Consider the following 24,781-nt stretch of genomic DNA (forward strand, 5'->3'; position numbering starts at 1 on the left):
TGCAGAACCTTCAGATTATCAACGAAACATTACAAGTATCTTACATACAGTCCTTGTGGAAATCATACACCTTCAGGTAGTAGAGCCACTGTTGCTCTAGCTCCGAAAGCTTACAGTACACACGACCACATCCTGGGATCGCCGCCTCCTTCTCGTTGATGAGAATTTGCACATAAAACTCCTTTTCCTCGCTCGATTTTCGCTTGAACAGCCGAAATTCGACGTTTGCAGCGAATGGAGAGAGGATTGAAGTCCGGAATCCCCGAGATGCGATGTCGTCCTCTGTAGCGTTTGCCACGAGAGGCGAGCGATCACCGTACCCCATCAGAGTCATCAATGGGAGAGTCGTCTCTGCATGGGCAAAAAAGAAGCTCCCCAAGAGCGCGCTGTCACCGGTAGCTCTTGCTCCCATCGTAGTGAACACCTCGCGCAGGAGAACGGCTGCCATCTCGTAGTTGATCTTGTACCCCGCCCCAATCCAGTAGAACTCCTCGAGATCGTCCAGGTAGTCCAGCGCGTGGATGAAAGTCATCGACATGAGCGAGCACCAGTGGTGCTTGTGATGATAAATAGCAATGTCGAACCTGATGCACAGCGCTCAGTTAGTCCTCGGTTCAATAGTCATCATTTCGTTTTAATTTGCAATATAAGTAGAACTTACGCGCATGCAGATTGCACTGCCATCAGATCCTTGGCTGAGAATTTAATGTCCTCGTCCTTCAAGCCAAGCGACTGCTTCAGCCATTGCGCAGTTTTGACCAGGGTGGTTGATCTCTGGAACTCATGTTGTTGTGTCTGAGCAGTTGGGTTCTTCTTCACCTCTCGCTGGTATCGGGGACACACGTCAAAGAAGCGCAGAAGAGTATCCTACGCAGTATTGTGCTTGGTAAGGAAATACAAAAGCGTTCGTATCATACCAATTACAAAGAACATTACCTTATTTTTCGGGTGCTCGACGTATTCCACGTCCTGAGCATTTGCAAAGAATGCATTTGCAAACCTATTGAAGCAAAAGCAGGGATCAGCCAATAAACTTCAACAACCATATCAACGGCAAGCAACTCACGCGATAGCTGAGTCTCGAGCCCTCACCACGGCTGTGTGTGTCACGCGGTACTTCTTCTTCGAGTAGACTGCGCCTTCATCAGCAAATCCACTTCTGGCGAGGCTACGAGCCCCCAGCTTACGCAGTTCACGCTTCCCAACATGCGTAAGCTGCCCTTGCACGCTCAGATTGTACGGCAGCGAGTAGTTCCTCATCCACGCCGGCAACGAACTCTCGAAGGGCTTCAACTTGTCCAAAAACGCAGTAGTTTCTTTGATATTACCTCCCGTTGGGTATCTATAACACAAACGCACAATATAATAATATACCTAAATAGTTTCACGACCCAATAGTTTGCAATCAGTTATGGCTACCTACTAGCGTACCTTACGCCATGACGAGCTACGATTTGAGTCTGAATGAGCTCCAAATCCTGCCGTAGTGGCGTCTGGTCCGACAACTCAAGTGCACGAAGTGGCAGCATAGACCGCGTAAAGTTGGCTTCACTGTTTATGGCTACAGCACTGCGCTGGTCCCAGTATTTCGTTTTGGTGGCGAACATGTGCTCGAATGTGTCCGAACTGGACACTTGCGTAGGTCGGAAGGCGCTCGACGGGTCCATCGAGAACAACGTCGGGATCTGCATGAAGACCAGCACGAGCACCAGCGCACATAACCCCATGGCTTTCAGTGCTCGGTTCGACACATGGCGGTCGAGAGGAGGCGCCAACGCGGGGCCATCCGTAGAGCTCCTCATGATCGCGACGTTATCAGAAGATTGCAACAAATGAAATGGACCAATCAGACGCAAGTATCTGGATATGAGATGGCTACATGATAGCTGTAGCCATTTTTCAGAGGTGGACATCTGCTGGCATGCTGGACATCTGCGGACACATCACAGCTATTTGGACACGCAACAAAAGCAACTTGTGTATTGATTGATAACTACTGCTGACTCAAAAGTGCATCAACATGTGACCGGTCCAATCCTCGTGGTACATGATAAGATTCCTCCTCCGTGCCTCTTGTCTTGTGTGCTGCGGCGAGAACGAGAACACCGACGGCTCAACAGCTACAGTGGGTTTGTTTGACAAACGCCGGCGCTCAATTTTCTCCATTTAGTCTTCGTCGTCGTACTCCAGAGTAAACTCGGGTTCAGCTGCATCTCCATCGTCGTCGTCCGCCAAGACCTTGGCGCTGGGGGCCGGCACAACCGCACGGTCTCCTCCATACGATTGACTACCAGAAGTACCAGGGGATGGTAAAACGGGGGCGCCGCCTGGGATGTGGCTCCAACCTTGATCAGCTCCGCTCGGGAACGAGGGGCCTTGGTTCGTGTACGAGGAGCCACCAGCTGCACCGTAGGGGGAAGAAGCCGTGGCGTACGTCCCAGGGTAGCCTTGTGTGGGCGCCGTTGAAGTGGGCTGGTGGTCGGACGGCAGCCGGCGCCCACCGGGCGAGGGCGCAGCGGCGTTAGCATAAGACACAGAAGAATCACCTCCTCTACTGCCGCGATCACCGTGTGGTTCATTATATACTTGCGGGGCTCCGTAAGATCTAGCTTGAGAGGGCGGAGCAGAAGGCGAAATGCGCGACTGCTCCATTCCCGGTCGTGAGCTTGGCGACGGCTGCCAGCGTCCTCCTGGTTGGTCGCCGTGAACTGGGGGTCTTGGGGGATATCTCGCATTCTTGTCCAGTTCCTCTTCTCCGTGCGCAAAGCTGGAATAGTAAACGACATAAGGCAGGGCCCACGAAGGGAGTCCATGATCAGAGAACGGTTCATTAACGAAAAGAAACCAGGTAGCTTAAGCGCCACCTCCCAAGCCAGACAAGTGACACAGCTACTGATCAAATAGTACCTGCACTTATCTCCGAACCGGCACTTTCCAAGGGGGTAGTTGTTACACAGCACCGTTTTGCGCTTCGAGTCACCCATTTCCGGGCGACCCCCGCCGGCTGCAGCAGCTTGCGGGTCGTGGATGTGCCTAGAGTAAATAAACACACAAAAAATGTAAGGTTAGCACTCATCTGCAACATGCCAACACGTATTCCAACCAACACGAGGTTGTCGTACCAGCAACGGTCTCCAAAGGTGCATCTGCCAGCCAAAAAGTTGCGGCAGAGTTCTCCAGAGGTGCCTGGTATGCGACTACCAGGGCTTCGTCGGTCGTCCGATCCTGAAAATGGAGATTGCTGCATGCCGCCTTGTTCGTAGGGGCTAGCACTTTGTCTACCTAGACCTCCGGACTGCGGAGACCGCACACCTTCACGAGGCCATCCAGCACCTGAACCGCGAGAGGAAGGTGCATTTCTGTTCCACTCTTTGTGTCTTGGTGGGCCCCCACGCGGGGATTGCAAGAATGGGGCCTGGCGTGATGACCCAGGAGGCGAACGGTAACCAGATCTGCCACTATCGGGACGGTAATCTCCCTCCCTGTCCAGTGACGTAATTATTGGAGCAGGTCTATCATTGTCCAACTTAGGTGGCCCCCACCGGGACCCGCGAGCCTTCTTCGGGTCACGCTCATCAAATTCGTTGCCGCGGTCTTCTGGGGCTCTACGAACGCGACCAGCTCCGTTCGGCATGCCTGGAGCATCGCCCATGATGCCTCCCGCATCTCTGCGGTCGTAACGCGGGCCATCCACTCGTCGGTCGTCATAGCTGCGGTGGTTATAAGCTGCAGCGTCGTCTCTCTGTCGTCCATCTCCGCCGTAGGAGCCTTCGTGGGGTGGTCGTGACTGAGGATCGCCCGAGTGCACCTGCTCCTCCTTTTTCTGCTTGATAATTGACAGCAGCGAGGCCAACTTTCCTGGCGATGTACGAGGCGTAACGTTTCCAGAGCGCTCCTCCTAAGAAAATAAAAAAAATAAAAGGTAAGAAACTATAAAACGTCACCAACGCACACCACACTGACTCTAAAAGGAGAATCATACCTGTCCCGTGTACAGATATTCCCGTCCGCCGACGTCCTCAATCTGCTTCGGCGTGTAAATGCCGCGCTTCTGCCACTCTTCAATCACGTGACGCACCTTCGGCTGCTCCATCAACAAACACACAAACCGAAACATCAGCGACCAGCTCCTCTTCTTCGCCTTCTCCTCCTTCTTGCACCTGTGACTGCTCCGGCACTTTCTTCACCGCTGCGATGGTGTCCGACAGCCGAATCAGGAACCGCTTCACGTACGCGTCCTTCGGGTCGTTCTTGGCATGAGCCTGCAGCAGCAGCGACAGACAAAGCTCCGTCAGCCACTAACTCACACAACGCAATTACTATCTAAGGAAATTACCTGTCGGATGATGGCATCAATAGCGTAGAGACCTAAGCAAAAAACACAATAAATAAATAAAGAAACACAAGCAAGGGATCAGGATGGACCTCATCAATGAGTCAATTGCCACTGCCTGCCTCATATCATAAACTTCCAGCGCGTACCAGCCAATCGGTGCTCGACCTCCGCCTTCCACAGGAACACCTCGATGTCGTGCACCACGTGCTTGTAGAACTGCAGCCGCATACAAAGTCCAAGTCAGCGACTCATCGAACTGTCCGTCGTATCACTTGCCCTGCTCTTCTCACCTTGGAGTAATGCGCCGCCAGCTTGGCGACGGCGCCGATGCGGCTCTGCGACACGCCCTTGGCGGTGGCGAGGCCCTCCAGCGCCTGCTTGAGCTTCTCGTAGCCCTCCCACGCGCCCGAGCGCGAGCTCTTGTGGTGCTCGCCCCCCATGCTGCCGATCGCCCGCAGGAGCTCTTTCTGACTGGCCAGGCGGATTCAAGAATGGTGTGCGCGACACCAATGAAGCCACACTCAAATTGGGTATGTGCTCAAGCATAAATTGGGTAGCTCAAGTATAGAAGCTATAAAAATGTGTCATTGGTACCTACACTCCACACACCACTGGTGAGTGTAGATTCAGCTGGTGAGTCACCAGATGACCGACCGTGTGGATTCTACTACGTGTACCAGCTGATCTTCGAGCGTTTGGCATGAATCTGGTCAAGATTCTACGTAGTATTTACCATGGTAGATGGTGTGTTTGCGCTACCGCGTCATGGACGTGACTAAGGTTTCATGCAGAGGACGAACTCCATCGTGTCATTTCAAGATTTTCTTCGTTGTGACCAAGCGCACACTCATCGTTTGCAATGCTGGACAAGTTCGTGGCTGTTCTCACGCTCGTCGCTGCGTCGACAAACACTGTCGCTGCTGGCAGCAGCTTCAGCCTCCAGTCGTTCGGGACCAAGACCAAGTACTGGGACCAGCGCGACTCGGCCGTCGCGCTGGCGCTGCAAGCGGGTGCTGCGAATGCATCCACGGTTCAGGCCTCGGACCTGGAGCTGGTGCAGCTGCAACAAGTGAGTCGACACGGAAAGAGGTACCCCACCAAGGGCAACATGGGCGAGATCTCCGATCTGCTGGACAAGCTCCAAACAAACTATTCGGACGTCACCCCGCACTGGCTCAAGATCTACTCGCTGCCGTACAACTCGACGGACGCAGGTGAGCTGGCACCCGCGGGCTTTCAAGAGCTCAAGGGCTACGGGACGCGCGCTCGCGCCTCGGTGGGCTCGGCCATCCCAACAGCCTACAACGCCAGCCTGTTCAAGCTGGCACACACAAGCGTAACGCGCACCGCCGAAAGCGCCCAATCGTACGTGGCCTCTGCGCGGGATGCCTTGCTGTCTTACGTACTAACCCGCTGCGTGTTGTCTTGGCAGATTTGCGAGCAAATTCTTCAGCAACCCGGAAGACGTGGAATTCATTGAATACGCCGATGGCAGCGTAAGTCGCAGCCATATTCGTCTAGCCACGAACGGAAGCTGATGTCCCTCACCTCCCCCTTTTACTGTAAGCTTAGGACCCACTGCTCCGCTTCTTCGATGAGTGCGACCGCTACAACGCTGAAGCTGGATAACACGAGTGCTCTCCTGGAATTTGACGAGTTCCAAACTTCACCCAAGATGAACGAGAGCATTCAGTTCCTGAAATCCCAGCTGAACTTGCCTAGTGACGCTGACTTGAGTGCCACCGACGCAGGGTCCGCTTTCTCAGCTTGCGCGTACGTACAGTAGTTGATTGGAGATGCATGCAACGCCTACCTTGACTGATTGCATCGTGTTGTGGCACAGGTTCGACATCATGCTCTACAATGTCACCGACGAGTGGTGCTCCCTCGTCGACCAAGCATTCTTGAACCGCTTGGAGTACTCCGACGAGTTGGAATCGTTTTACGAACAAGGACCGGGATACAAGATCAACTACGAAATGGCAGCCGTCCTGCTCCAGGACATCTACGCCTACATGAAGAATTTCACCACTGGAGACACAACCATTGTGGGTAACCTGCGCTTCGCTCACGCAGAGACGACCTTGCCACTCATGACGCTTCTCGGCTATGGCGATCGCACCAAGCTTCTGGCGTCGTGGACGGATGAACAAATCGACACGCGTGGCTTTCGCTCTTCGCACTTGGCCCCGACCGCCTCGAACATCGACTTTCGTCTGTACCGCAGCAAGACCGACCAACAGTACTACGTGTCGGTGTGGATCCAAGAGGTTGAGGCTCCGTTACCCGGATGCGACGATGCACTGTATTGCGAGCTGTCCAAGGTGGAGCAGATTTGGAGCTACTACCTCAACAAGTACAACTTCCAAGCCGAGTGTGCCGTATAGATAGCGTAGGTTGGTGGGCGTTGCTTTCGCTATAAATGTCTGCAACGAAAACCACTGATAAGAACGCTGGGGACTACCTCCTAGACTTGCAAACCACTTTGCTTTTGAATAGGAAAAGGACAGAGTGCACTGATGGCGAGGAAGTTCGAGTCGTTCGACATTGAAAGCCAACCGCGCACGGAGCCTCCCGGCTTGCCTGTCAAGAACATCGGCCGGTTCTTGGTTGCCACGTCTGTTCTCTCGATAATCTTGTTGCTGGCGACGAGCGGCATCAAAGACGAGCGTGGGGTCGCAGTTAACTCTGATCTCCTGAATGCTGCCGACGTCGCTATGTTGAACCCACTTTCGTTTGGGACAATGACAACATACTGGGACCAGCGTGGCACAACAGATTCCGAGCTTCTGCTGTCAAACGCGCGAGTGATGGAGGTTCAGGCTTCGGATTTGGAGCTGCTGCAGATTCAGCAAGTGAGCCGTCACGGAAGGAGGTACGAGTAAATGACGAAGCCTGTGCTCTGTATTGTGCTCCATTTTACTGATTCATCCATCCGCACCCGTAGATTCCCCACCGACAACACGATGCGTGAGATTGCGGATCTGCTTTATAGGCTGCAAGCAAACTACTCCGCTGTTCTCCCGCAGTGGCTCCAGGAGTACTCGCTTCCGTATAACCTGACAGTCGCAGGGGTCTTGTCATCGACTGGGTTTGATGAACTTGCCGCGTACGGAAAACGTACGCGACGTTCAGTGGGTTCCGCCATTCCTACGACATTCAACGAGAAGCAGTTTATTCTCGCGCACACGTTCAAAGCGCGCACGGGTGACAGTGCAAGAGCGTAAGATGGCGACTATTCGGATATCGATCTTGCCTTGTTAAAATTCACGCTTCTGATGTTCTTTCTTGCCGTTCGCAGGTTTGCCAGCACATTTTTCGACAATCCCAACGATGTTCAATACGTCGAATACCCCAAGGGCAAGGTACGAACTCCCTCCTTAATATCACAAGCTCAACTCACACTAACGATATATTTCTCACGCTATCAGGATCCGTTCATTCGCTTCTATGATATTTGCGACCGCTACTTGGTTGAAGTCAAGCACAATCCAAACGCTTCTGAGGAACTCAAAGCCTACGGAAGCTCAAGCCAAATGAACGCCAGTATCGCGCAGCTCAAGGCGCAACTCAACCTCCCTGATAGCGTCGATCTCAGCGTCGTCGATGTCCGAGCGGCCTTCGCAGCTTGCGCGTAAGTTGATCAAGCGAGGTTTCTTTTAGTTTCGCTATCCCGCCACTAACTGTTGTCGTGCTTATCCGTAGCTTTGGCATTATGGTGTACGGGATCACGAACCAGTGGTGCTCTCTAATGGATCAGACCTTCTTGAATCACCTCGACTATGCGGAGGACCTCGAGGCATTTTACGAGCAAGGCGCCGGGTACAAGATCAACTACGAAATGGCCGCCGTTCTACTGCAGGACATATACTCCTTCATGAAGAAATTCACAACGGGTGAGACCAGCGTCGTGGCTAATCTACGCTTCGGCCATGCCGAGACGACTCTACCTCTTATGACACTGCTGGGCTATGGTGATCGCACCAAGCTCTTGGCGTCGTGGAATGACGACCAAATCAACTCGCGGGGGTTCCGCACTTCGATTCTCTCCCCCACCGCTTCAAACATCGACTTCCGACTGTACCGGGGCAAAACGGACCAAAAGTTCTACGTGTCGGTGTGGATCCAAGAAGTCGAGGCTCCACTACCTGGCTGCGACGACGAAGTTTACTGCGAGCTGTCCAAAGTGGAGAAACTCTGGAGCTACTACCTCAACAACTACAGCTTCAAAGCCGAGTGCGCGCTCCCAAAGCGTAAGAAGCAGCAGCACCCCTAAAAAGGAGCCCAAATTGGGTACTCACTACACATGTATGCCACATAAATTTACTCAGAAGATAAAAAAATTAAGGCACATTTACTCAAATTGCAGTTTGTGTGGCTAGAATTCAAAGCCAAAGCCAACTCAACCCACGATGGCCCGCAGACTCACCATTGAGGGCACCCCCAAGCAAGCCCCGTACAAGCACGTATCGACCCATGCGTCGTTGGAGGAAGTGCAGCTCGCTGTGCATTCCTATGACGCGTTTCAGTACGTGGTCGCCTATAATTACGGCAACCACGGTCACGGGAAGGTCTACCGGTGTTCTGCGCACCAACACTGCCCCAAGCGCCTGCGCGTGCTCGAAGTTCGCGACGAGGAGGAGGAAATCCCAGTCACGTACCGCCTCGCAGCCTCCGGTACTCATGGAACTGTAGCCACCAACAGCAATCGACGGGTGGGCATTGACTTGTCGCTGAGGGCGGAGGTCGACGCCTTGCTCAAGGCTGGAAACCACGCCACCCAGTGCCAGGAGATTCTCAGGAAGAAGTACCGGAACGAACCGGAGATCCTGGCGAAGATCCCCCAGGAGAAGCAGCTCCATAACCGACGCCTGGTTCTGGTGAAGAAGGGGGAGATAGCCAAGTCGACGAACCGTGCCGGGAACCGAGGGAAGCGAGCGCGGACTCGGAGTGAAGAGTCCGAGACGGAAGAAGAAGGGGACGAAGACATGGCTCGAGAAGACAACCCGCAGTCGTTTGCGACGATGCTTGTCGATGATGACAATGAACACGAGGTAGAGGAGGAGGAGCAGCAGCAGCAGCACGACGAAGTTGAAGGTGACGCGGAGAGTGAGGACGATTTTGACAAGGTCAAATTGATGCAGGAGTTTGCGGCATTTCCAGCGCGCCCGGTGTTCTGGAGCGTGCTCAAGAAATTCCGGTACGTCGACGACAAGAGCGGATCGATGGTGACGCAGTGGCTGACTGGCCAGGTGATCGGCTGGGAAACGAGCGAGCACAAGCCTGTCAAGTGGGTGGTGCGCTTCACCGACGGCGAGAAGCGCCGACTGGGGCTGGAAGAGCTCGTGGATATGATCCGAGCGTCGGTGGAGCTGGGACTCAACGTCACAAGCCGCCCTCTCGAGATTCAGATGACCTAGATCTGCTGACTTCAAGTTGCGTGTGCCACGTGCGTTCAAGAAAGCCAAGGCGCCAAGTTCCATCCAAGTTGGCGTACCAGTATTTTGCAAATTGGATACGAATTTGGGCATCTGAAGCGAGAGTCGCGCCTTAATCTAACCTGCTCGCCTGGTGCGCTTCCGCTGATACGGATACGTAGAAACCGTGGCAACATTGTTTATCGAGTTCGCTTCGTGTGTGTGAGCGCGTGGATCGGACCAATACATGCGATGTTGACGCCCAAGCTTGATTGTGAACGTTGGTGGGACGGACACACCTCGCAAGTTCTCGCCAGCGTTTTCTTCACTCTTCAATACTCCTCGTTACTGCAAACCATGAAGTCGTCGCAGGTTCTTCCCGTTCAAAGCCCCAGTCCAACCTTGAAACGCAAGACGGAGGCCATCTTCCAGAGCTTCAAGACGCTTCGAACTCGAGATGGCCTTCACCGCAGCGAATCCAAGGCAACTACAATACGTATATCGAGATTGTCTCGGCGTTCTGGTGCAGTGCATTGAGTGAATTGCCACTGCCTCCGGCTCCAGTCCATCGCTAACACAGCACTGAAGTTGCTCTGCATTGATCAAGGCAAGCTCCGCCCAAGGAATTGTGTACAACCTCATTCGTGTTAAATAATACAAAACCGTGCCTAGATTGCATTGCATAACTTCCTGCCCGGATCGGTGCACTGAGTGCAACCGCGATGGTCACCAGTAGAAAAGGTACCACCTGAGACCCTGAAGATGCTCCTCCTCCTCCTGGCCGACCATTCCTACTTTTACCAGATCCCTAGCAAGCAGCAGAGCGCCACAAGCGATGGACAAGTCTCCGCACCAAGACTTCCCGTGCATCTGTGGTCTATCGTTCCCCATGCAGAGCCTGCTGCAGGACCACCAGAGTTCGTGCGACCACGTCCAAGTGGAGGAATGGGAGGAGACGCTCAAGTCCATGACGTCGCCCGGCGCCGAGTGTTTCCCGTGCTGCCGCCTCCTCTCCCTCGACGACGTGCTCTTCAACGGCCAGATGCTCATCTACCGCACGTACGAGGAGAGCGCGTGCTGCTCCAGCTGCCGGGACGCCTGGTACCCGTACGAAGGGAGGGCCATGCTGCAGCGCCAAGACGTGCGGAGATATCTCCACCTCCGACGCACCACCGTGCCGTTCCCGTGGCTCAAGGAGTACCGAGCGCAGCTCTTCAGGGAACTGCAGGAGTATCTCCACCACCCACTGCGCGTGCAGAAGTGGCTCGACAGCGGACGCGAGCTCGAGGCGTACCTGGAATAAGGGTCACTACATAGGTAGTGTTGGTTGTATGCAGTAGTAGTGCTAACATGTACGACCCCATTGCGATGCGATCGTGAAGGTGTCCGTCCATGTTGAACTGGTTCTGCGTCGTAGGCGTTGATTGGCTTGAGGCGTGCCGCGGCGTCGTTCTCTGCACGGCCAAGTCAATCACTTCCGGAGCTCGTGCCTCGGACGATTCCTGGCCGACCTCGGCGCCCGACGCATCATGTCATCCGCCGTTGGCCCTGCAGTACTTCGTCGATAAAACGTAGGATCTCCGCTCGATTGGGTGGCGATGGACCAGGAAGAACACGCAAGTCGACCGCTGTACCCCCATGGATTAACCACTTTGACTTTCAGCGGTGACCTCACAATACTCGGACGATGCCACCGACGGAGCAACGTTCGCCACCTTTGGTGGCCAGGGAGTTGACGGTGAAGCGGCAGTTCTTCGACCGCTGCTGAGCGTGAACGGAGTGGAGAGCAAGACCAAGAGCTCGCTTAGGATGAATACCAAGTCAAACTCCACCAGTGCTCGAGTATCGTTCCTGAACAGCTTGGCCCATGTGCTGCTCGTGGTTTCAATCGGCATCTACGTCTGGGGCCAAGTCATGTACCTGTCGCCGTCTATCCAGCTGAGCTTCATGACCGCCATCAGTCCATTCTGGAGCGTGCCGCTGACCCCGCCACCTCCCGGTTCGTCACTCAAGGCCTACGGTCGCTACGAGATGCTCGCCCCTACCTTCTTCGTGCTGTTCACCGTGCTACCGCTGCTGGCCAGTTTGTTGTTCTTCGAGTTCGTGCGCGACTACAATGTTCACCGACACACTGCGCGTCGAGTGCTTGCAGTTTCAGCCTTGCTACGTCGGAAGCCGCCGCGGATCTCTGGACTCCAGAGGGTGAGGGACTTTTGCTACGGCGAGCTGCTCTTCATCGCGTTCTTGGTAGTCGGCAACGTGGTCCTGTTCGTGTACGGCTGGATCAACCAGCGTCGAGTTCTCCCTCGCCCTGGTGATCCGTACGACTTCAACACGGTTCTGGAGCTCAGCGGGGTTGTCTTCGGCTACAGCTCCGTCTTCAACATGGCGTTCCTCTTCCTACCGTGCACGCGCCACTGCGCGTGGATGGAGTTTTTCAACATTTCGTACGCGAATGGCGTCAAGTACCATCGCTGGTTGGGAATGCTGGCCATCTACGGAGCGATCCTCCACGCGATTCCGTTCTATTGGCTTTGGTATCGTCAAGGCGTGCAGGCGAAGCAGGCGTTACCCTGCTTCGACTGTCAGCTGGACTACTGGCACATTGGCTATCCCAAGTGGTTCAACGTGTTTGGCGAGATCTCGTTGATCTTCATGCTCGCCATCCTCTTCACCTCGCATCCGTGGGTCCGTCGCCACTTTTTACTACGTGCACCACATGTACATCCCCGCCGTGATCTTCGCAGTGCTGCACTTCAACGTGATCGTGTGGTGGATGCTGCCGACTCTCGTACTCTACCTGTCAAGTCGAGCCATTTCACGCTGAAACTCGCTCTTTCCAGTCCAAGTGCTGGAGTTCACTCGACTGCCGGAAGGTCTTGTCAAAGTTGTGCTGGCTCGGTCAGCTAACCAGCTCGAAGGCGGCTTCGATATCGGACAATTCGTGTATCTGAACGTGCCCGCCATCTCCAAACTGCAGTGGCACGCGTTCACTATCAGCTCTTCTCCCCGAACAAGCCCGACGTCGTTGACGATTCTTGCGAAATCACTAGGAGACTGGACGGAAAACTTGGTCGAGCATGCACAGGAGTGTCGAGACAAGAGCAAACTTCCTGTCATGTACATGGATGGATACTATGGTGCTTCGCTCGCTGGATACGATGAATACTCCACGGTTTGTTTAGTTGGAGGTGGCATTGGCTCAACGCCGTTGTTCGCCATCTTGGAAGACATGGTGGCTCGCTTGGAGAAATGCAATCCGTCACTCCCAATGCAGCATGTATTCCTCGTCCTTGCAATTCGGGAGCTCGCGCTACTTGAAGAGATTTCTCCGGTACTTACGAAGATCAGACATCTTGATCCACAAGGTGCCCGCTTCACGCTCCGATTCAACTTGACGCGGATGCCAAGTAAGTTCACGCTGGACACCCCGATCGATTACGAGAGATTACACGGCAATTTAAGCATCGTCCACAATGCTGCCGATGCGCCAACGGGACTGTTCGCTGGGCTGCGAAGTGCTCCAGCACCATTCATTGAACCTCTCCGCTCCCGAGGAACGAAGATCGTATTATACACGGGTATGCTTCTTCCGGTCACTGTGTTGATTCTCTGGCTAGAATTTGATAAGGAAGGCTGATGGACCACGGCAACAAGACGCAGTACTGGCCTCTGCAGAACTTTGTCGAGATCTCAGTAGTCTTCCTGATCCCAGTCGTCGCGTACACTCTGTTGTTGTTGAATCGGTGGCGACGATCTCCTCAAAACTGCAGCATCAAGGATCCATCGCAGGGACATGACAGTGCGCGCTGCAACCTCCAGCATTCGACCAACGTCGCCTACAGCGGGTTCTCGGGATTTCGTCGAGAGCAACACAGGTCTAGGGACGCTGCGCGATTTAGTGGAGGAGTATGACGTCGCCTGCGGGTCGCGTCCAAACATGAAGCAGATTCTAGAAGAAGTGCACGCAAGGCATCGTGCAACTCCAGTGACAACATTTATTGGGGTGTTTATCTCTGGCCCTGAAGCACTCAAGGCTGCAACCGACAATGCAATCGCTGATCTAGGGCCCCACGATTTCGATGTTCACGAAGAAGAGTTCGAGTTGTAGTCAATAAACTCAACACCAGCAACCAGAGAGTATTTTTGCGTTACAGAGAGTGTGTGCTTGATCCTGCCGTTAGTTGCCGCAGTCACGGAAAGGGAGCGTGCTCGAACGCCTTACACCAGAAGACCGCGACACTCTGAAGAAACTCGACTGAAGCTTTCCATCGAGGCTTCAGCGAGCAGTGCTTCTTGGTCCTTGGGCGTTCTTGCGACTTGATTTTCTCCTCGAACCGCTTGCTTGAGCTGCCTTTGGCGCACACCTTCATGGCAGACAGCGCAAGTTAAGAAGTGAGCCAACCGTGTTGGAAAATTCCATGTCGATATCGTAAAAATAAGCCAGGCTGACATTGTTACCCAGGTGCTGTCGCGATACGCATCCTTTCAACACGCATTGAATCCATACTATTGGCATCTCTTCCCTGGTTTCTGATTCAGATACAAACGCACTTCGGAGCTTACTGGTCACGCACGCCTCAATAGCTCAAATACGACTCGACGTCGTGTCCGCTCTCAATCCACTTCTGCACTCGCTCGGGCTTGTGCAGCTCCTCCGTCAGCTCCTTGAGCAGCTTTTCACGGCGCGCCTTGAGCCACGGGAAGGGGGCCACTGAGCGTCGCACCTGCAGATACTCCTCGATCTCCTCCGCGTATATCTCCGGCTCCTCCTTGTGCGGGTAGCCGCGCAGTCCGAGCAGATGACGGTGCCCTCGTAGAGGCGAATGATCATGGTCTTCTCTCGGTACAAGATGTCGTCCATCGAGTAGAGTCTGCCGCACGAGTCGCACTCGCTCCCGGGCCTCGTCATGTCCTTCAACCTCTCTTCCATGACCTGGGCCTTGGCGACTTTACAGTCGCGTCGGTGGCTGTTTCTCTGCCCTTTAGTCGGGAAGTTGGCGCTGCACGCGCACGTGAACATGCGCAACTTCTTCTCCCGCTTGGGCCTCTTGGCCTGGACGTTCGGGGCCGAGTCTTCTCGCTGAGACTTCTAAGATCGTTGAATGACCAATAGTTGAAGTGAAGTGGCCAATCACAAGCCGCCGCGGATAAAGTTCACTTACCGCTTCCGCTCTATTTGGTGAACTGTATGGGAGATACCGGCGTGGATCTGCTGTTCCGTGCTCGGCGTATTGCCGGCAGTAGCACGGCGTAACTCGCTAGTAAAGCTAAGATGACAGTAGCTGCGTAGCCAGCGATATCCTGCGCGGGGAAGTATCCGGGAGGGTATCGCTCGCGATTGCTGGACCAGTCGTGTGTCGACACGATCCACGTTTCGTCCTTGACTCGGCGCTCGGCATTCGACACGAACTCGAAGTGCAGGTGCGTCGAGTTGTAGATGTGCACACGGCCGTAGCCGTGCTCCAGGAAGCCCTGTTCGCGCCAACGAGAGAGGTAGAACCCGGCGTCGTCCACCTTGTAACCACCTGACCCGACCATGAGGTGAACCGGTGCCATCGCCTTGCCGCTGGGTGACTCGATGCAGCGGTCGCCGAACACGGGACAAGTGCGTTCGTACGAGTGATAATGACCCGCGAACACGATGTCCACGTGGTGGTCGGCCAGCTCCTGTTCAAGTTCATCGCGGAATAACAGTGATCTGTAGTAGTCGCCCGAGTAGGCGACGGAGCAGTACAGTGGCCGATGGATGTACACGAACACCCAGGGCGTCTTCGAGCGGTCCACGGACTTGAGATCGTTCACCAACCACTTGTGCAGCGGTGAGCCTCGCACGAACTCGTGCTCACTGCTCACTACTGCGTGATGCGCAAGCCCCGTGTCGAAGCTGTACCAGTACACGCCGTTGCCATTATCAGGCATGTGGAACCTCTTCTCCGAGGGTATCCCACACTCGCCGTAGGATTGGTAGCCGTGAACGCCGTGCTTCTCGAAGGTCGGGTGAGCAGGCCACTTGACAGGGTCTTTCTTCACCCCTTCCTGGAAGCCGTAGTCTGTATATCCATTAAAACCCGCAAGGTATTCGCGTTAGTAGACAAACGTTTAGCCCCTACGGGGTAAAAATGTTATAGCAACGTACCGTGGTTGCCCATGCTGATCATATAGGGAAGACGTGCGGCAGCGTACTCGATGAGGTGGCCGAATTGGTCCCAGATATAAGTCGACCCCATGGCGTAAGCCAAATCCCCGACATGCATAACAGCGACGTATCTGTGCTTACTTGGGTCTGCTGCAGCCTTCTCCATGTCTTCGCGAATGAGCTGCATGGTGGTGCCGCACTTCCCATTATCCTCTGCAAAATTGTCCGTCGCTCCAACCGGCGAATTCAGATCTCCATAGACAAAGAAACTCATACTCGATCCTTCCGCATCGTCCGCAAGGCGATTATTCCCAACAGCAGGCGGCATCCTGAACTCCAGCACATCACTCTTCTCGCCCTTCTCGTCGCCCACTTGGTAGTAGTACCGCTTACCCGCCTCCAGCTTGGTCATCACGGCGTCAAAGATCTGTCCCGGGTCTCGGTAGTTCCTGGGGAATACCGTGGTCGCCGGTCCGAGGCACATATCGTCCGCCGCATAGCTGCTCTGGGTGGCGCGCTCCACCCTCTCCAGCTTGTCCTTCTCCTCCCCGAACATCACCACGGGGTTCGACACATTGTCGCTCACCCACTTGACGCGCATCTCGTCCGCCTTCTCCGTCAGCGCCAGGTGCACCTGCAATGGCTGCGTGGGGCCGCGTCTGAACCTCAATAGCTTCGTCTCGCCCAGCACTTGATCATCCCTCGTAACAAACCGCAGCAGCCACGAGCAGCGCATGTTGACCAGCGGCCCGACCTGCACGACCCCCGAGCCTTTGTCGTTTGTCAGCACCGAGTCCATAAACTGCGGCACGATCGGCGTGCGATTGGCACGCTCATCGGCGGCGCTCACGCAGTAGGCGTGCACCCTGTCCTGGCCGTAGAACTTGGGCTGCGGCGCCTTGTACTCGAAGGCCACCTCCACGGTGTCCAGGTTGTCCAGCACGCTCTGGTTCACCTCGAAGCGCGCCAGTCGCCGCGGGATGTTGAAGGCGTCCTGGACCTCCAGCGCGTTCTGGTCGTCCCGGAGGGACTGGGTCGACCTCTCCGTCGCGTGGAGCAGCGAGACGACGACGACGAGTCCCACGACGGCGATGAGCCAATGCAGGGGCCGGCTCCTGGACGACGCGGAGGCCTTGCGGGGGCGCGTCTGCACGTCGGAGGAAGGACGAGGGTCGTAGGACTGCGGGGACGACGGAGAGAGGAACGCGCGCCGATCCAGGGACGCGTCCGAGCCGCGCGACGTCATGATTCGCGTGCTTCTGGGCCAGATCGGAAGTGAAGAGATGGGTACAGCGCATACAGTTGGGGAGCAGGTTTTAGGGGGAAATGGCGCTGTGGGCGAAATGCTGGTAAAGTGTAGGGAGGAAAGTTGAAGTGGAGGAGAACGCTTGAGGACGCTATGGAGCTGTAGGGAAGCAAAATCTATTCAGACTAAGCGATTATATATACGGGTTCGCTCGATCAACTACTGTAGCTATGCTCGACCATGCACGGCCGATTGGTGCTTGGATACCCTTCCGCACCTTCGTATCAGCTCAACGTCGATCAACTTGACTGACTGCGCCAATAGGAAGCGTAACCTTCCGCTGCTGTTGTTTAGACGAGTCCGAGGTAGCTGAATAGCATGAGCGCTATCCAGAGGTAGCTGAAGGGCACGCCCATGATCCACAGCAGGAAGAAGATCAGCAGCAAGTTGCCGCCGCCAATCCGGTACTGCGAGAGGCGGCCATTGGCCTGCGGTCGGTTGTCGCCAGCAACGTTCGGTCCACCCGGCGCACTGCAGCCACAGCAACAACAACAGCAACACATCAGTATAATCGCTTCAACCTACACCTTCGACACCAGTCCATCAAGCTCAGTAACTCACCGCTGCCTCTGGTTCACGCGGTGCATGCGCATGCCCGGCATGCCCATACCGGGAGCGCCACCGAAGGACGTGAAGGTGAACCCCGGTCCGAACTGCGAGACGTGCACGCGCGATCCCCCAAAGTTGTGCATGCCTCCGCCTCCGCGCATTCCTTCCTGGAAGAACATGGAGAACGGGTCCTGGCCGCCGAAGAACGTGCGGAAGATCTCCTCCGCATCCTGTCCCTGGAACGGGTGCATACCGGGGCCGGCGCCGCCGCCTCCAGCCGCTCCACCCACCCCCGCCTTGCCAAAGCGGTCGTACTGACGCCTCTTGTCTGCATCGGACAGCACCGAGTACGCCTGCAGCAGCAAACGAATCCAATACTGTCAGCACAGCTGCACGACTACAAGGCTCTACCAGCTGTGCATGTACATGCACGGTAGTTACCTCTCCGATCTCCTTGAACTTGACTTCAGCCTCCTCTTTGCTGTCCAGGTTCTTGTCTACAACAGCGCGTACAATGGGGAGAGGTCAGCCGCCGTCGCTTCACGGCAGCAAGGCAGGCAGGCAGGCGGGCGGGCACGGGACCTGGGTGGTAGCGGATGGCCAGCTTGCGGTAGGCGCGCTTGATCTCGTCCTCCGTGGCCGTCTTCTGGATGCCCAGCGTCTCGTAGTAGTCCACGTCGGCCATGCTCGCGCTCGTCGCTAACTGGTCGTGGGTACTAACTAACTGACGCCTACTAACACTACGGCCAGGTCCACTCCGTTCTCTGCTGACTCGTGCGACCTCGTTAAGCGAATACTTCGTGTGCGCCACACCAATGATAGCAGCGTGTGCATAAACGCGATCACGTGCGTAACGGATACCTTTACCTCTAAAGATGGCTACACTTGACTACATGTACGTGGGAATAGTTTTTGTCTCGCGTTAGCTAGGAAGCTTGCTTTGCAGGGGTTTCCTGGCTGTATTAATAGGAGCTCTCTTTCGTGCGAAGATGGAGCTTTCATCCTGGCTGCCGCTTCTCAATCTGCTCTTGCCAAGTGTACAATAGCCGTTTTTGGCCTCACGCTCTGCAGGTGACTGGAGCTCGAACGTTCTTCTTGCCAGCACTAGCACGACGCAGACATGACCGTCGTGATGCCTTTGAGGCCGGTCCAACCGGGGCCGCCGGTTCAAGCGAACGTCTCCAAACGACACATTCAGGCAGCGCCACGACGATCGGTACCGCGCGCCGTCGTGCTGGTACAGCAGCCGACTCACCCGGTGTTGTGCTTCTTCGAGGACCGCGACGTCGAGCAGAAATTCCAGACATACTTTCGGCGTGAGTGGCAGACCGGCATCGTGGGTTATATGGTCGTAGTGTTACTGGCCTTTGCAGCATCGTGCTATGTGTCTTCGAACGCGGCAACCCTTGCTATCACCGAAGCGTACGCCGAATCCATCTTCTCCGAATTAGCGAAAGATTCCGAGCTATCAGCAGCAAGCGACGACAAAGTTTTGTTATCGGCGGCAAGCTTTTCGCACGCGCTTTGGCTAACAAACGGGGAGTTTGCGTGTTTCGCGACTATCCTTTACGTGTTGGCAGCAGTCTGCATATTTCATATTTGGCGACGAACAGGCGAGTATCGCTTTGCCAAGGTGCGGCTGGACCCGGTGCAACTTGTGCTATTGTTTTTTTACCACTGCACTATTATCCCGCTCTTTTTGGTCGTCTTTGCGGGTATCGAGAAGCAGACTCGACTTGCGAGACAGCTTTCTGAGATCCATGTCGAAGACGTAAGACTCACTTCTATTTTGCTTGGTGAGGGTTTTTTGGATAGCTTGCTTTTCATGGAGTTGCTTGGAGCTTGCGTCTGTACGGGCTTACTGCGCCTACAGTTCACCTACGCGATCGTAGTGGTCGCTGATCTTTCTCTAATAGCGATTGTGGCCACGGGTGTGCACGCCACCACTCAGGTCGTGCTCAGCCGACGATTATCAGTGTTAGCTGGATTTCTCATTCTACTGTTCTTCTTTCTTCGTATCGTACGGGAACAAGAGCGCAGCACCCGCCGCGAGTTCCTTACATCTTTCCACCTGGTCACGGAGGCGCGTCGTTTGAGTAGCGCCAACCTCGAGATGAAGGAGGAACTATCAGGCAAGCTCAACTACCAACTTCACTACGAAATGGGCGACATCCTACGAATTCTCTGCCAGATCAAGGTCAAAATGAGCGCCACGGAGAAGCGCGACATCGACAAGATCATCACGGCGCTCGTGCGCAACCACGACCTGTTCGAGGTCACACTCAGCTCGAAAATGCCGGAATTTGAAGAGGAGGTTCAAGGCTGGCTGCACATGATGGACTTCAGAGACCATCCAGCTGAAGAATCGGCTCAACCGAGACCAGGCAGCGATGGTCGTCGCTCTCGCCATTATTCCCTGTCCAATGACATTCTTCGCGTGGCAATATCGCGTCGATTAAGCACCAAAAAGGTTTCTTTGGAGGGCTCGCACGCCAGCGACGACGGCCGAGGCCGGTTGTTGCGCACCAATAGCAACTTGGACGAAGCGTTTGATGCAGTGATCAGACCGCGGGAGCACGAAGACCTCTCGGTATGGCTCATGGATCGTATTCAAAACCACTTCTTCGTCGATATGTTCTACCTGGAACAGCACTGTCTTGCTCCCCTTCAGGCGGTGTTTTTGGCGTGTGTAAAAATTAATGGTCTGGTCGAACGCCTTGAACTGGACGAAATGAAGCTCGCAAGCTTTGCAGCTGCAGTAGAAGAGCGCTACCACAATCGGAATCCGTACCACAATCATGTGTAAGTTCGAGTTCGCTAGTCTCTAAATTGTGAGAGTCACCTAACGATATTTTCTCTTGACATTCTACAGACATGCAGCAGCAGTGATTGCCGATATCAACTTCTACCTCCGTCGGGTGCACCTGAATGTTGACGACAGCACGCTACTCGTTGGACTGGTAGCCGCAGCGGCGCATGACATTTCTCATCCGGGAGTCTCGAACGGATTCCTCATCGCCACCAGATCCAGCTTGGCCATCACCTACAGTGACGACTCCGTGCTGGAACGCATGCATGTTGCCGAGCTGTACCGAATTTTATCTCACGATGCGTTTGACATTTTCGCTCATATGCCCGCCCCTGAACGTGCTGAGGCTCGTAAGATCATCATTGGGATGATCCTCGCTACGGATTTGGCACGGCACTTTCAGCGCATTTCGGTGCTCAAAACGAAAAAGTTTGCGATGTCAGAAGAGGCACAAGGACTGGAGCTCTCGCTGCTCATGGAGACGATGCTCATGCTGGCAGATATTGGGCACACGGCCAAGCCGTTCTCGTATCATCAAACGTGGGCGGAGCGGATATCGGAGGAGTTCTTTCGACAAGGTGAAACGGAGGAGCACAACCACATGCCGATATCTCCACTATGCGATCGGAAGCAGGCCAACCTACCTCGAAGTCAGGTCACATTCCTCACCTTGGTGGCGACGCCCCTATTCGAGACGGCTGGCCAAGTGTTCTCTATCGATGAATACGACACCGTGATCTCGGAGCTGCGCAACAACATCACTATGTGGAAAGAGCGCATTGAGCACAACGATGGGAATGTCCTGGAGACGCTGTCGGCGGATTCGCACAAGAACAAAGCACCAAAAGACAACGCCTGATAACCCAAATGTGCCATGGGAGTAGTGTAAAGCTAGAATATATGTAGCATTACAGACCTGGCTTCTTTCACACAAGGTCAATGAAGTACCGAATAAAAAAAGTAAGAGCCGAGAGCGGAGGAGTTACGAGAACTCGACCTTCTCGCCGTACTCGGTGTAGTAGTTGGCCACCGACACCGACGACTTGTCCGCGTCTTCCGTGTCGAACCAGACGCGGCACTTCTCGTACGGGGGCGAGTACAGATGCATGGAGATGGCGTCGCACTCCTGGCTGGGGTTGCCCACCTTGTGCAGTCCGAACGAGTCGTCCATGTACGTGACCCCCGAGGTGAGGACGATGTTGGACGTCTCCACGAGCTTGTCGTCCTGCTTCTGGTACCGGACTTCGTTCACGTGTCCCTGGATGACTTTGACCCAGCACCCGTCCGTCGGGTGGTCGTGGATCGGGCTGTACTTGCCTCGGTTCCAGCACAGCAGCATGAGCGCGTACGTCTCGTTGTCCGTGGAGATGAGGTTGCGCGTGTAGTTACGCGACGGGTCGAAGTGCGCAAAGCGCTGCAGCTCCTCCATGTTCACGGGGAAGTCTCTGTCAATTCACCGCCGATGCATCAGTACACAGTCCGTCACGACAGCTAGAGAAAATGAATGCATATAGATAGATCGTTCTTCCTACTCGAGCAGTTGCTGGAGCTTGGGCTTGTGCTTAATGGCGAGCTCGGGGTCTCGTCCAAGCTCGCGCTCCAGCGTCTCCACCAGTTGCGCGAGGTCCATCGGAGTCGCGGCGTTGGGCACGTTGGCCTTCACAGGGCTGGGATACGACGTCTGCGGCGTGGCGAAGGTCGATATGTCCATGATACTCTCCATTCTTCTTCGTGTTCTCTGGGATCGGGTTGTTCGCTCTAAGCAGCGAACGAACGGTCGCCATCTCCTTCGTGGTATAAGGCATTCCGGTGCTTCAGTTCCCCGGCTAAGTGCGAGTGAAGCCATATCAAACGCTCGCTCAACTTCAAGAACCAGGCTAAGAAATGTTGCACTGTCGTTACGTGGTGTACTACTCGTACAGCTTATGCTGTGTGTGGTGTCTTGTTCCGGTTTGCTTGAAGCTCCTTGGAGTCTGGGTGCAGCCAGTTGCTGTAGGGCACAACAAACGGCCCCCGCAAGCGGCTGAGCTGGCGGTCCAGGCATTTCTCGATGCTGCACAGGTGGCGGATGTAGGCCAGCTTCGGCCACGCAGTGCGCTGCCCGCCCTCAATGTAGTCGTGCATTTCCTGCTTGGTCGGGTTCTGGATGGCCTTGATGCCGACGGCCTCCTGGAACGAAAACTCGGGCACGAGGGTCACGTTACCCGAGAAATTCTGCCGGAAGTACGCGCTGAACTGGTGGCCGTAGATCTTGGGGAACAGCCCGAGGAACGCCAGCATCTTGAGGCGGTGACGCACGTCGGCTGCGATCACGCTCTCGAGCGTGTGGAAAATGCTCTTGCGAAAGCCAGGCTGGTTGATCTCGTCGCCCACGAACGGCACGACGTGTGGGTTCACCTGGGATACGATGAAGTTGGTCACGTTGAAGCAGCTAGCCATCGTCTCCATAGGCAAATCGGCCTGGATGCTGCCGTCGCACCACTCCTTGCCCAGCGAGTTGTACGGCACGACATTGCCGTCAAAGTCGCGCGCCATGAGCTGTTTGCTCTTCATAATGCCAGGCAGCGAGCAGGAGCACGCCACGGCACTCCAAAGCAAAACGTGCGGCGAGTTGACGTGGTCCAGCAACAGTTTCTTGGGGCCTTTGTGCGCACTGTTGACGTCCGAGGCCGAGACAGTAATGCACACGTGACGACCAGTCTTGAGGTAGGCATCCTGGAACGTGTAGTACATCGTCTTCTGCACCTCGTTCAATGGCTCGCCGTAGTAATGCTGGGTAGTACGCTCGAACGTCGAGCACTCAACCAGGAAGCCCGTCTTGATGCAATGTGTTATCTGCTCCAGAAGCGGTGGGAACCAGCGAATGCCCAACGGAATGAATCTCGTCGACACGTCGTCCTGGATGATATCGTCCAGCAATTCCTGATTGGTCTTGCAAGCGATCATGGCTGCTGTGATAGCACCTCCAGACGACCCAGATACGATGTTGGGCATTAGATCTGCTTCGAGCAGCGCCTTGATAATGCCTTTGTGATACATGGCGATGGAGCCGCCTCCACTCAGACACAACGCCGTCGACCCGAACGACTGCTTGATGTGCTTGAAAAATTGGACCTTTTCCGCAAGCGGGAACTCGTCCTCGCTCGCGTTGCCAAGCATCTCCAGCGCACGCACGACAGCGTCATTGTACTCGTTGATCACGGCTTTAGTGCCAGACTTGCACTCGAGGTGCAGGCTGGGCGAGTCCACGCCCAGTTCGTTGCGCATCACGCAGGCCGAAATCATGTACCGCAGCTCTCGAATATTCGGCTTCTTTTCATTCATGGCGCGCGTCAAGGCAGTGAAGTTCTTTTTCAACTGCACAAAGTCACAATACTCCAGGTCCTCGTCCGAGATGGTGGTTTTCCAGTGGTCTTTCCCCTCCAGCGTGTCCAGGTACTCGGCCATCTCCGCCCACACCGCGTGTGTCGGAGCTGTTTTCATTAGCTGCCGCAATGCTACAGCCTGTCGGTTGCGAACGCCGAAGATACTGGAATACCCGCGTCGGAGCAGCGCGATCACGACCTTAACGAACTTTACTGTGAAGTAGCACGACATGGAGAAGAGAATGCGCGCCAATTGGTACAGTGCAATCCCCCACTGCAGCGTCACGCCTGCCTGCAGATACAGGAACCAGCCGATGACCTTGTACTTGCGGAGGAGAATCAAGCACGTGATCGTCAGCGTGAGCGCCGCAGTGACCTGCGGACTGTTGAGCATTCGCTGCAGGACAGACACGAACGAGCTGGACGGCTTGATCTCGAGCTTCTGCATGGCCGTCCACCCGTCCGTGAAGACGACGGAGGCGTTTCCTGCCGTCCACACCGCGCGATCGTGCACTTGCGCGGCGAGACGCGGGGTCTCGACCATCGCCAGTGCAGCCGTCGGTACCAGGTAGTAGCTGGCAATGGCTACCACCAAGACAGCGCTGGTCACGTTGGCGATGAACTGCGCGATGCGCTCCGAGTCCTTCCACGCGGCCTTGGGCTGCAGCACCAGCGGCATCGTGTGCTCGCTGGCTGTGTGCGGCAGCTCCAGCTTCACTTGCGGGGGTGACGGTGGCCTCGGCACTGCTGTCCTCGGCATGTTTGTCTGAGACGAGCTCGTCGCAAAGAGTTGAACCGGCGTGGACACTCCTGGACCCCACGCTTCAGCTCCGACCGGTAGTGGTCCGTATTACCGACTT

General features: G+C 55.2%; 11 protein-coding genes across 11 annotated transcripts; 4 read left to right on the forward strand and 7 right to left on the reverse strand.

Annotated features, from left to right (window-relative positions):
• Positions 1-40: 40 nt before the first annotated feature.
• On the reverse strand, positions 41-1,607 carry PHYSODRAFT_472758 (hypothetical protein; the record flags this gene model as incomplete). The annotated part of the gene is made up of 5 exons (XM_009518831.1): positions 41-584; positions 662-867; positions 1,135-1,342; positions 1,432-1,505; positions 1,566-1,607. The coding sequence occupies 5 exons, from the start codon at positions 1,605-1,607 to the stop codon at positions 41-43; spliced, it is 1,074 nt and encodes a 357-aa protein (XP_009517126.1).
• Positions 1,608-2,166: 559 nt separating this feature from the next.
• Positions 2,167-4,776, reverse strand: PHYSODRAFT_310030 (hypothetical protein; the record flags this gene model as incomplete). The annotated part of the gene is made up of 8 exons (XM_009518832.1): positions 2,167-2,748; positions 2,886-3,033; positions 3,108-3,898; positions 3,983-4,084; positions 4,161-4,262; positions 4,337-4,368; positions 4,483-4,552; positions 4,627-4,776. 8 exons carry the CDS (start codon positions 4,774-4,776, stop codon positions 2,167-2,169), a joined length of 1,977 nt encoding a protein of 658 aa, XP_009517127.1.
• Positions 4,777-5,444: 668 nt separating this feature from the next.
• On the forward strand, positions 5,445-9,756 carry PHYSODRAFT_476882 (hypothetical protein; the record flags this gene model as incomplete). The annotated part of the gene is made up of 10 exons (XM_009518833.1): positions 5,445-5,650; positions 5,778-5,832; positions 6,012-6,109; positions 6,180-6,660; positions 6,907-7,211; positions 7,284-7,559; positions 7,638-7,701; positions 7,768-7,970; positions 8,042-8,589; positions 8,789-9,756. The coding sequence occupies 10 exons, from the start codon at positions 5,445-5,447 to the stop codon at positions 9,754-9,756; spliced, it is 3,204 nt and encodes a 1,067-aa protein (XP_009517128.1).
• Positions 9,757-10,588: 832 nt separating this feature from the next.
• Positions 10,589-11,056, forward strand: PHYSODRAFT_261243 (hypothetical protein; the record flags this gene model as incomplete). The annotated part of the gene is made up of 1 exon (XM_009518834.1): positions 10,589-11,056. One exon carries the CDS (start codon positions 10,589-10,591, stop codon positions 11,054-11,056), a length of 468 nt encoding a protein of 155 aa, XP_009517129.1.
• A 295-nt stretch (positions 11,057-11,351) lies between these two features.
• On the forward strand, positions 11,352-13,864 carry PHYSODRAFT_323311 (hypothetical protein; the record flags this gene model as incomplete). The annotated part of the gene is made up of 6 exons (XM_009518835.1): positions 11,352-11,373; positions 11,417-12,445; positions 12,501-12,560; positions 12,597-13,321; positions 13,411-13,475; positions 13,546-13,864. The coding sequence occupies 6 exons, from the start codon at positions 11,352-11,354 to the stop codon at positions 13,862-13,864; spliced, it is 2,220 nt and encodes a 739-aa protein (XP_009517130.1).
• Positions 13,865-14,218: 354 nt separating this feature from the next.
• PHYSODRAFT_284523 (hypothetical protein) lies at positions 14,219-14,918 on the reverse strand. Its single transcript, XM_009518836.1, has one exon. The coding sequence runs from the start codon at positions 14,774-14,776 to the stop codon at positions 14,414-14,416; it is 363 nt and encodes a 120-aa protein (XP_009517131.1). The 5' UTR covers positions 14,777-14,918; the 3' UTR covers positions 14,219-14,413.
• Positions 14,919-14,928: 10 nt separating this feature from the next.
• On the reverse strand, positions 14,929-17,138 carry PHYSODRAFT_310001 (hypothetical protein; the record flags this gene model as incomplete). The annotated part of the gene is made up of 2 exons (XM_009518837.1): positions 14,929-15,788; positions 15,893-17,138. The coding sequence occupies 2 exons, from the start codon at positions 17,136-17,138 to the stop codon at positions 14,929-14,931; spliced, it is 2,106 nt and encodes a 701-aa protein (XP_009517132.1).
• A 209-nt stretch (positions 17,139-17,347) lies between these two features.
• PHYSODRAFT_353696 (hypothetical protein) lies at positions 17,348-18,449 on the reverse strand. The gene is made up of 4 exons (XM_009518838.1): positions 18,330-18,449; positions 18,189-18,244; positions 17,760-18,100; positions 17,348-17,669 (listed from the first exon to the last, which is right to left on the reverse strand). The coding sequence occupies exons 1-4, from the start codon at positions 18,430-18,432 to the stop codon at positions 17,489-17,491; spliced, it is 681 nt and encodes a 226-aa protein (XP_009517133.1). The 5' UTR covers positions 18,433-18,449; the 3' UTR covers positions 17,348-17,488.
• A 418-nt stretch (positions 18,450-18,867) lies between these two features.
• Positions 18,868-21,415, forward strand: PHYSODRAFT_467129 (hypothetical protein; the record flags this gene model as incomplete). The annotated part of the gene is made up of 3 exons (XM_009518839.1): positions 18,868-18,984; positions 19,621-20,549; positions 20,689-21,415. The coding sequence occupies 3 exons, from the start codon at positions 18,868-18,870 to the stop codon at positions 21,413-21,415; spliced, it is 1,773 nt and encodes a 590-aa protein (XP_009517134.1).
• A 123-nt stretch (positions 21,416-21,538) lies between these two features.
• On the reverse strand, positions 21,539-22,186 carry PHYSODRAFT_476031 (hypothetical protein; the record flags this gene model as incomplete). Its single annotated transcript, XM_009518840.1, has 2 exons — positions 21,539-22,001; positions 22,089-22,186. 2 exons carry the CDS (start codon positions 22,184-22,186, stop codon positions 21,539-21,541), a joined length of 561 nt encoding a protein of 186 aa, XP_009517135.1.
• Positions 22,187-22,479: 293 nt separating this feature from the next.
• Positions 22,480-24,681, reverse strand: PHYSODRAFT_323316 (hypothetical protein; the record flags this gene model as incomplete). The annotated part of the gene is made up of 1 exon (XM_009518841.1): positions 22,480-24,681. The coding sequence occupies one exon, from the start codon at positions 24,679-24,681 to the stop codon at positions 22,480-22,482; it is 2,202 nt and encodes a 733-aa protein (XP_009517136.1).
• Between the last annotated feature and the right edge of the window lie 100 nt (positions 24,682-24,781).

The sequence above is a fragment of the Phytophthora sojae genome (assembly GCF_000149755.1).
Source record: "Phytophthora sojae unplaced genomic scaffold PHYSOscaffold_1, whole genome shotgun sequence".
NCBI classification, from domain to species: Eukaryota; Oomycota; class Peronosporomycetes; order Peronosporales; family Peronosporaceae; genus Phytophthora; species Phytophthora sojae.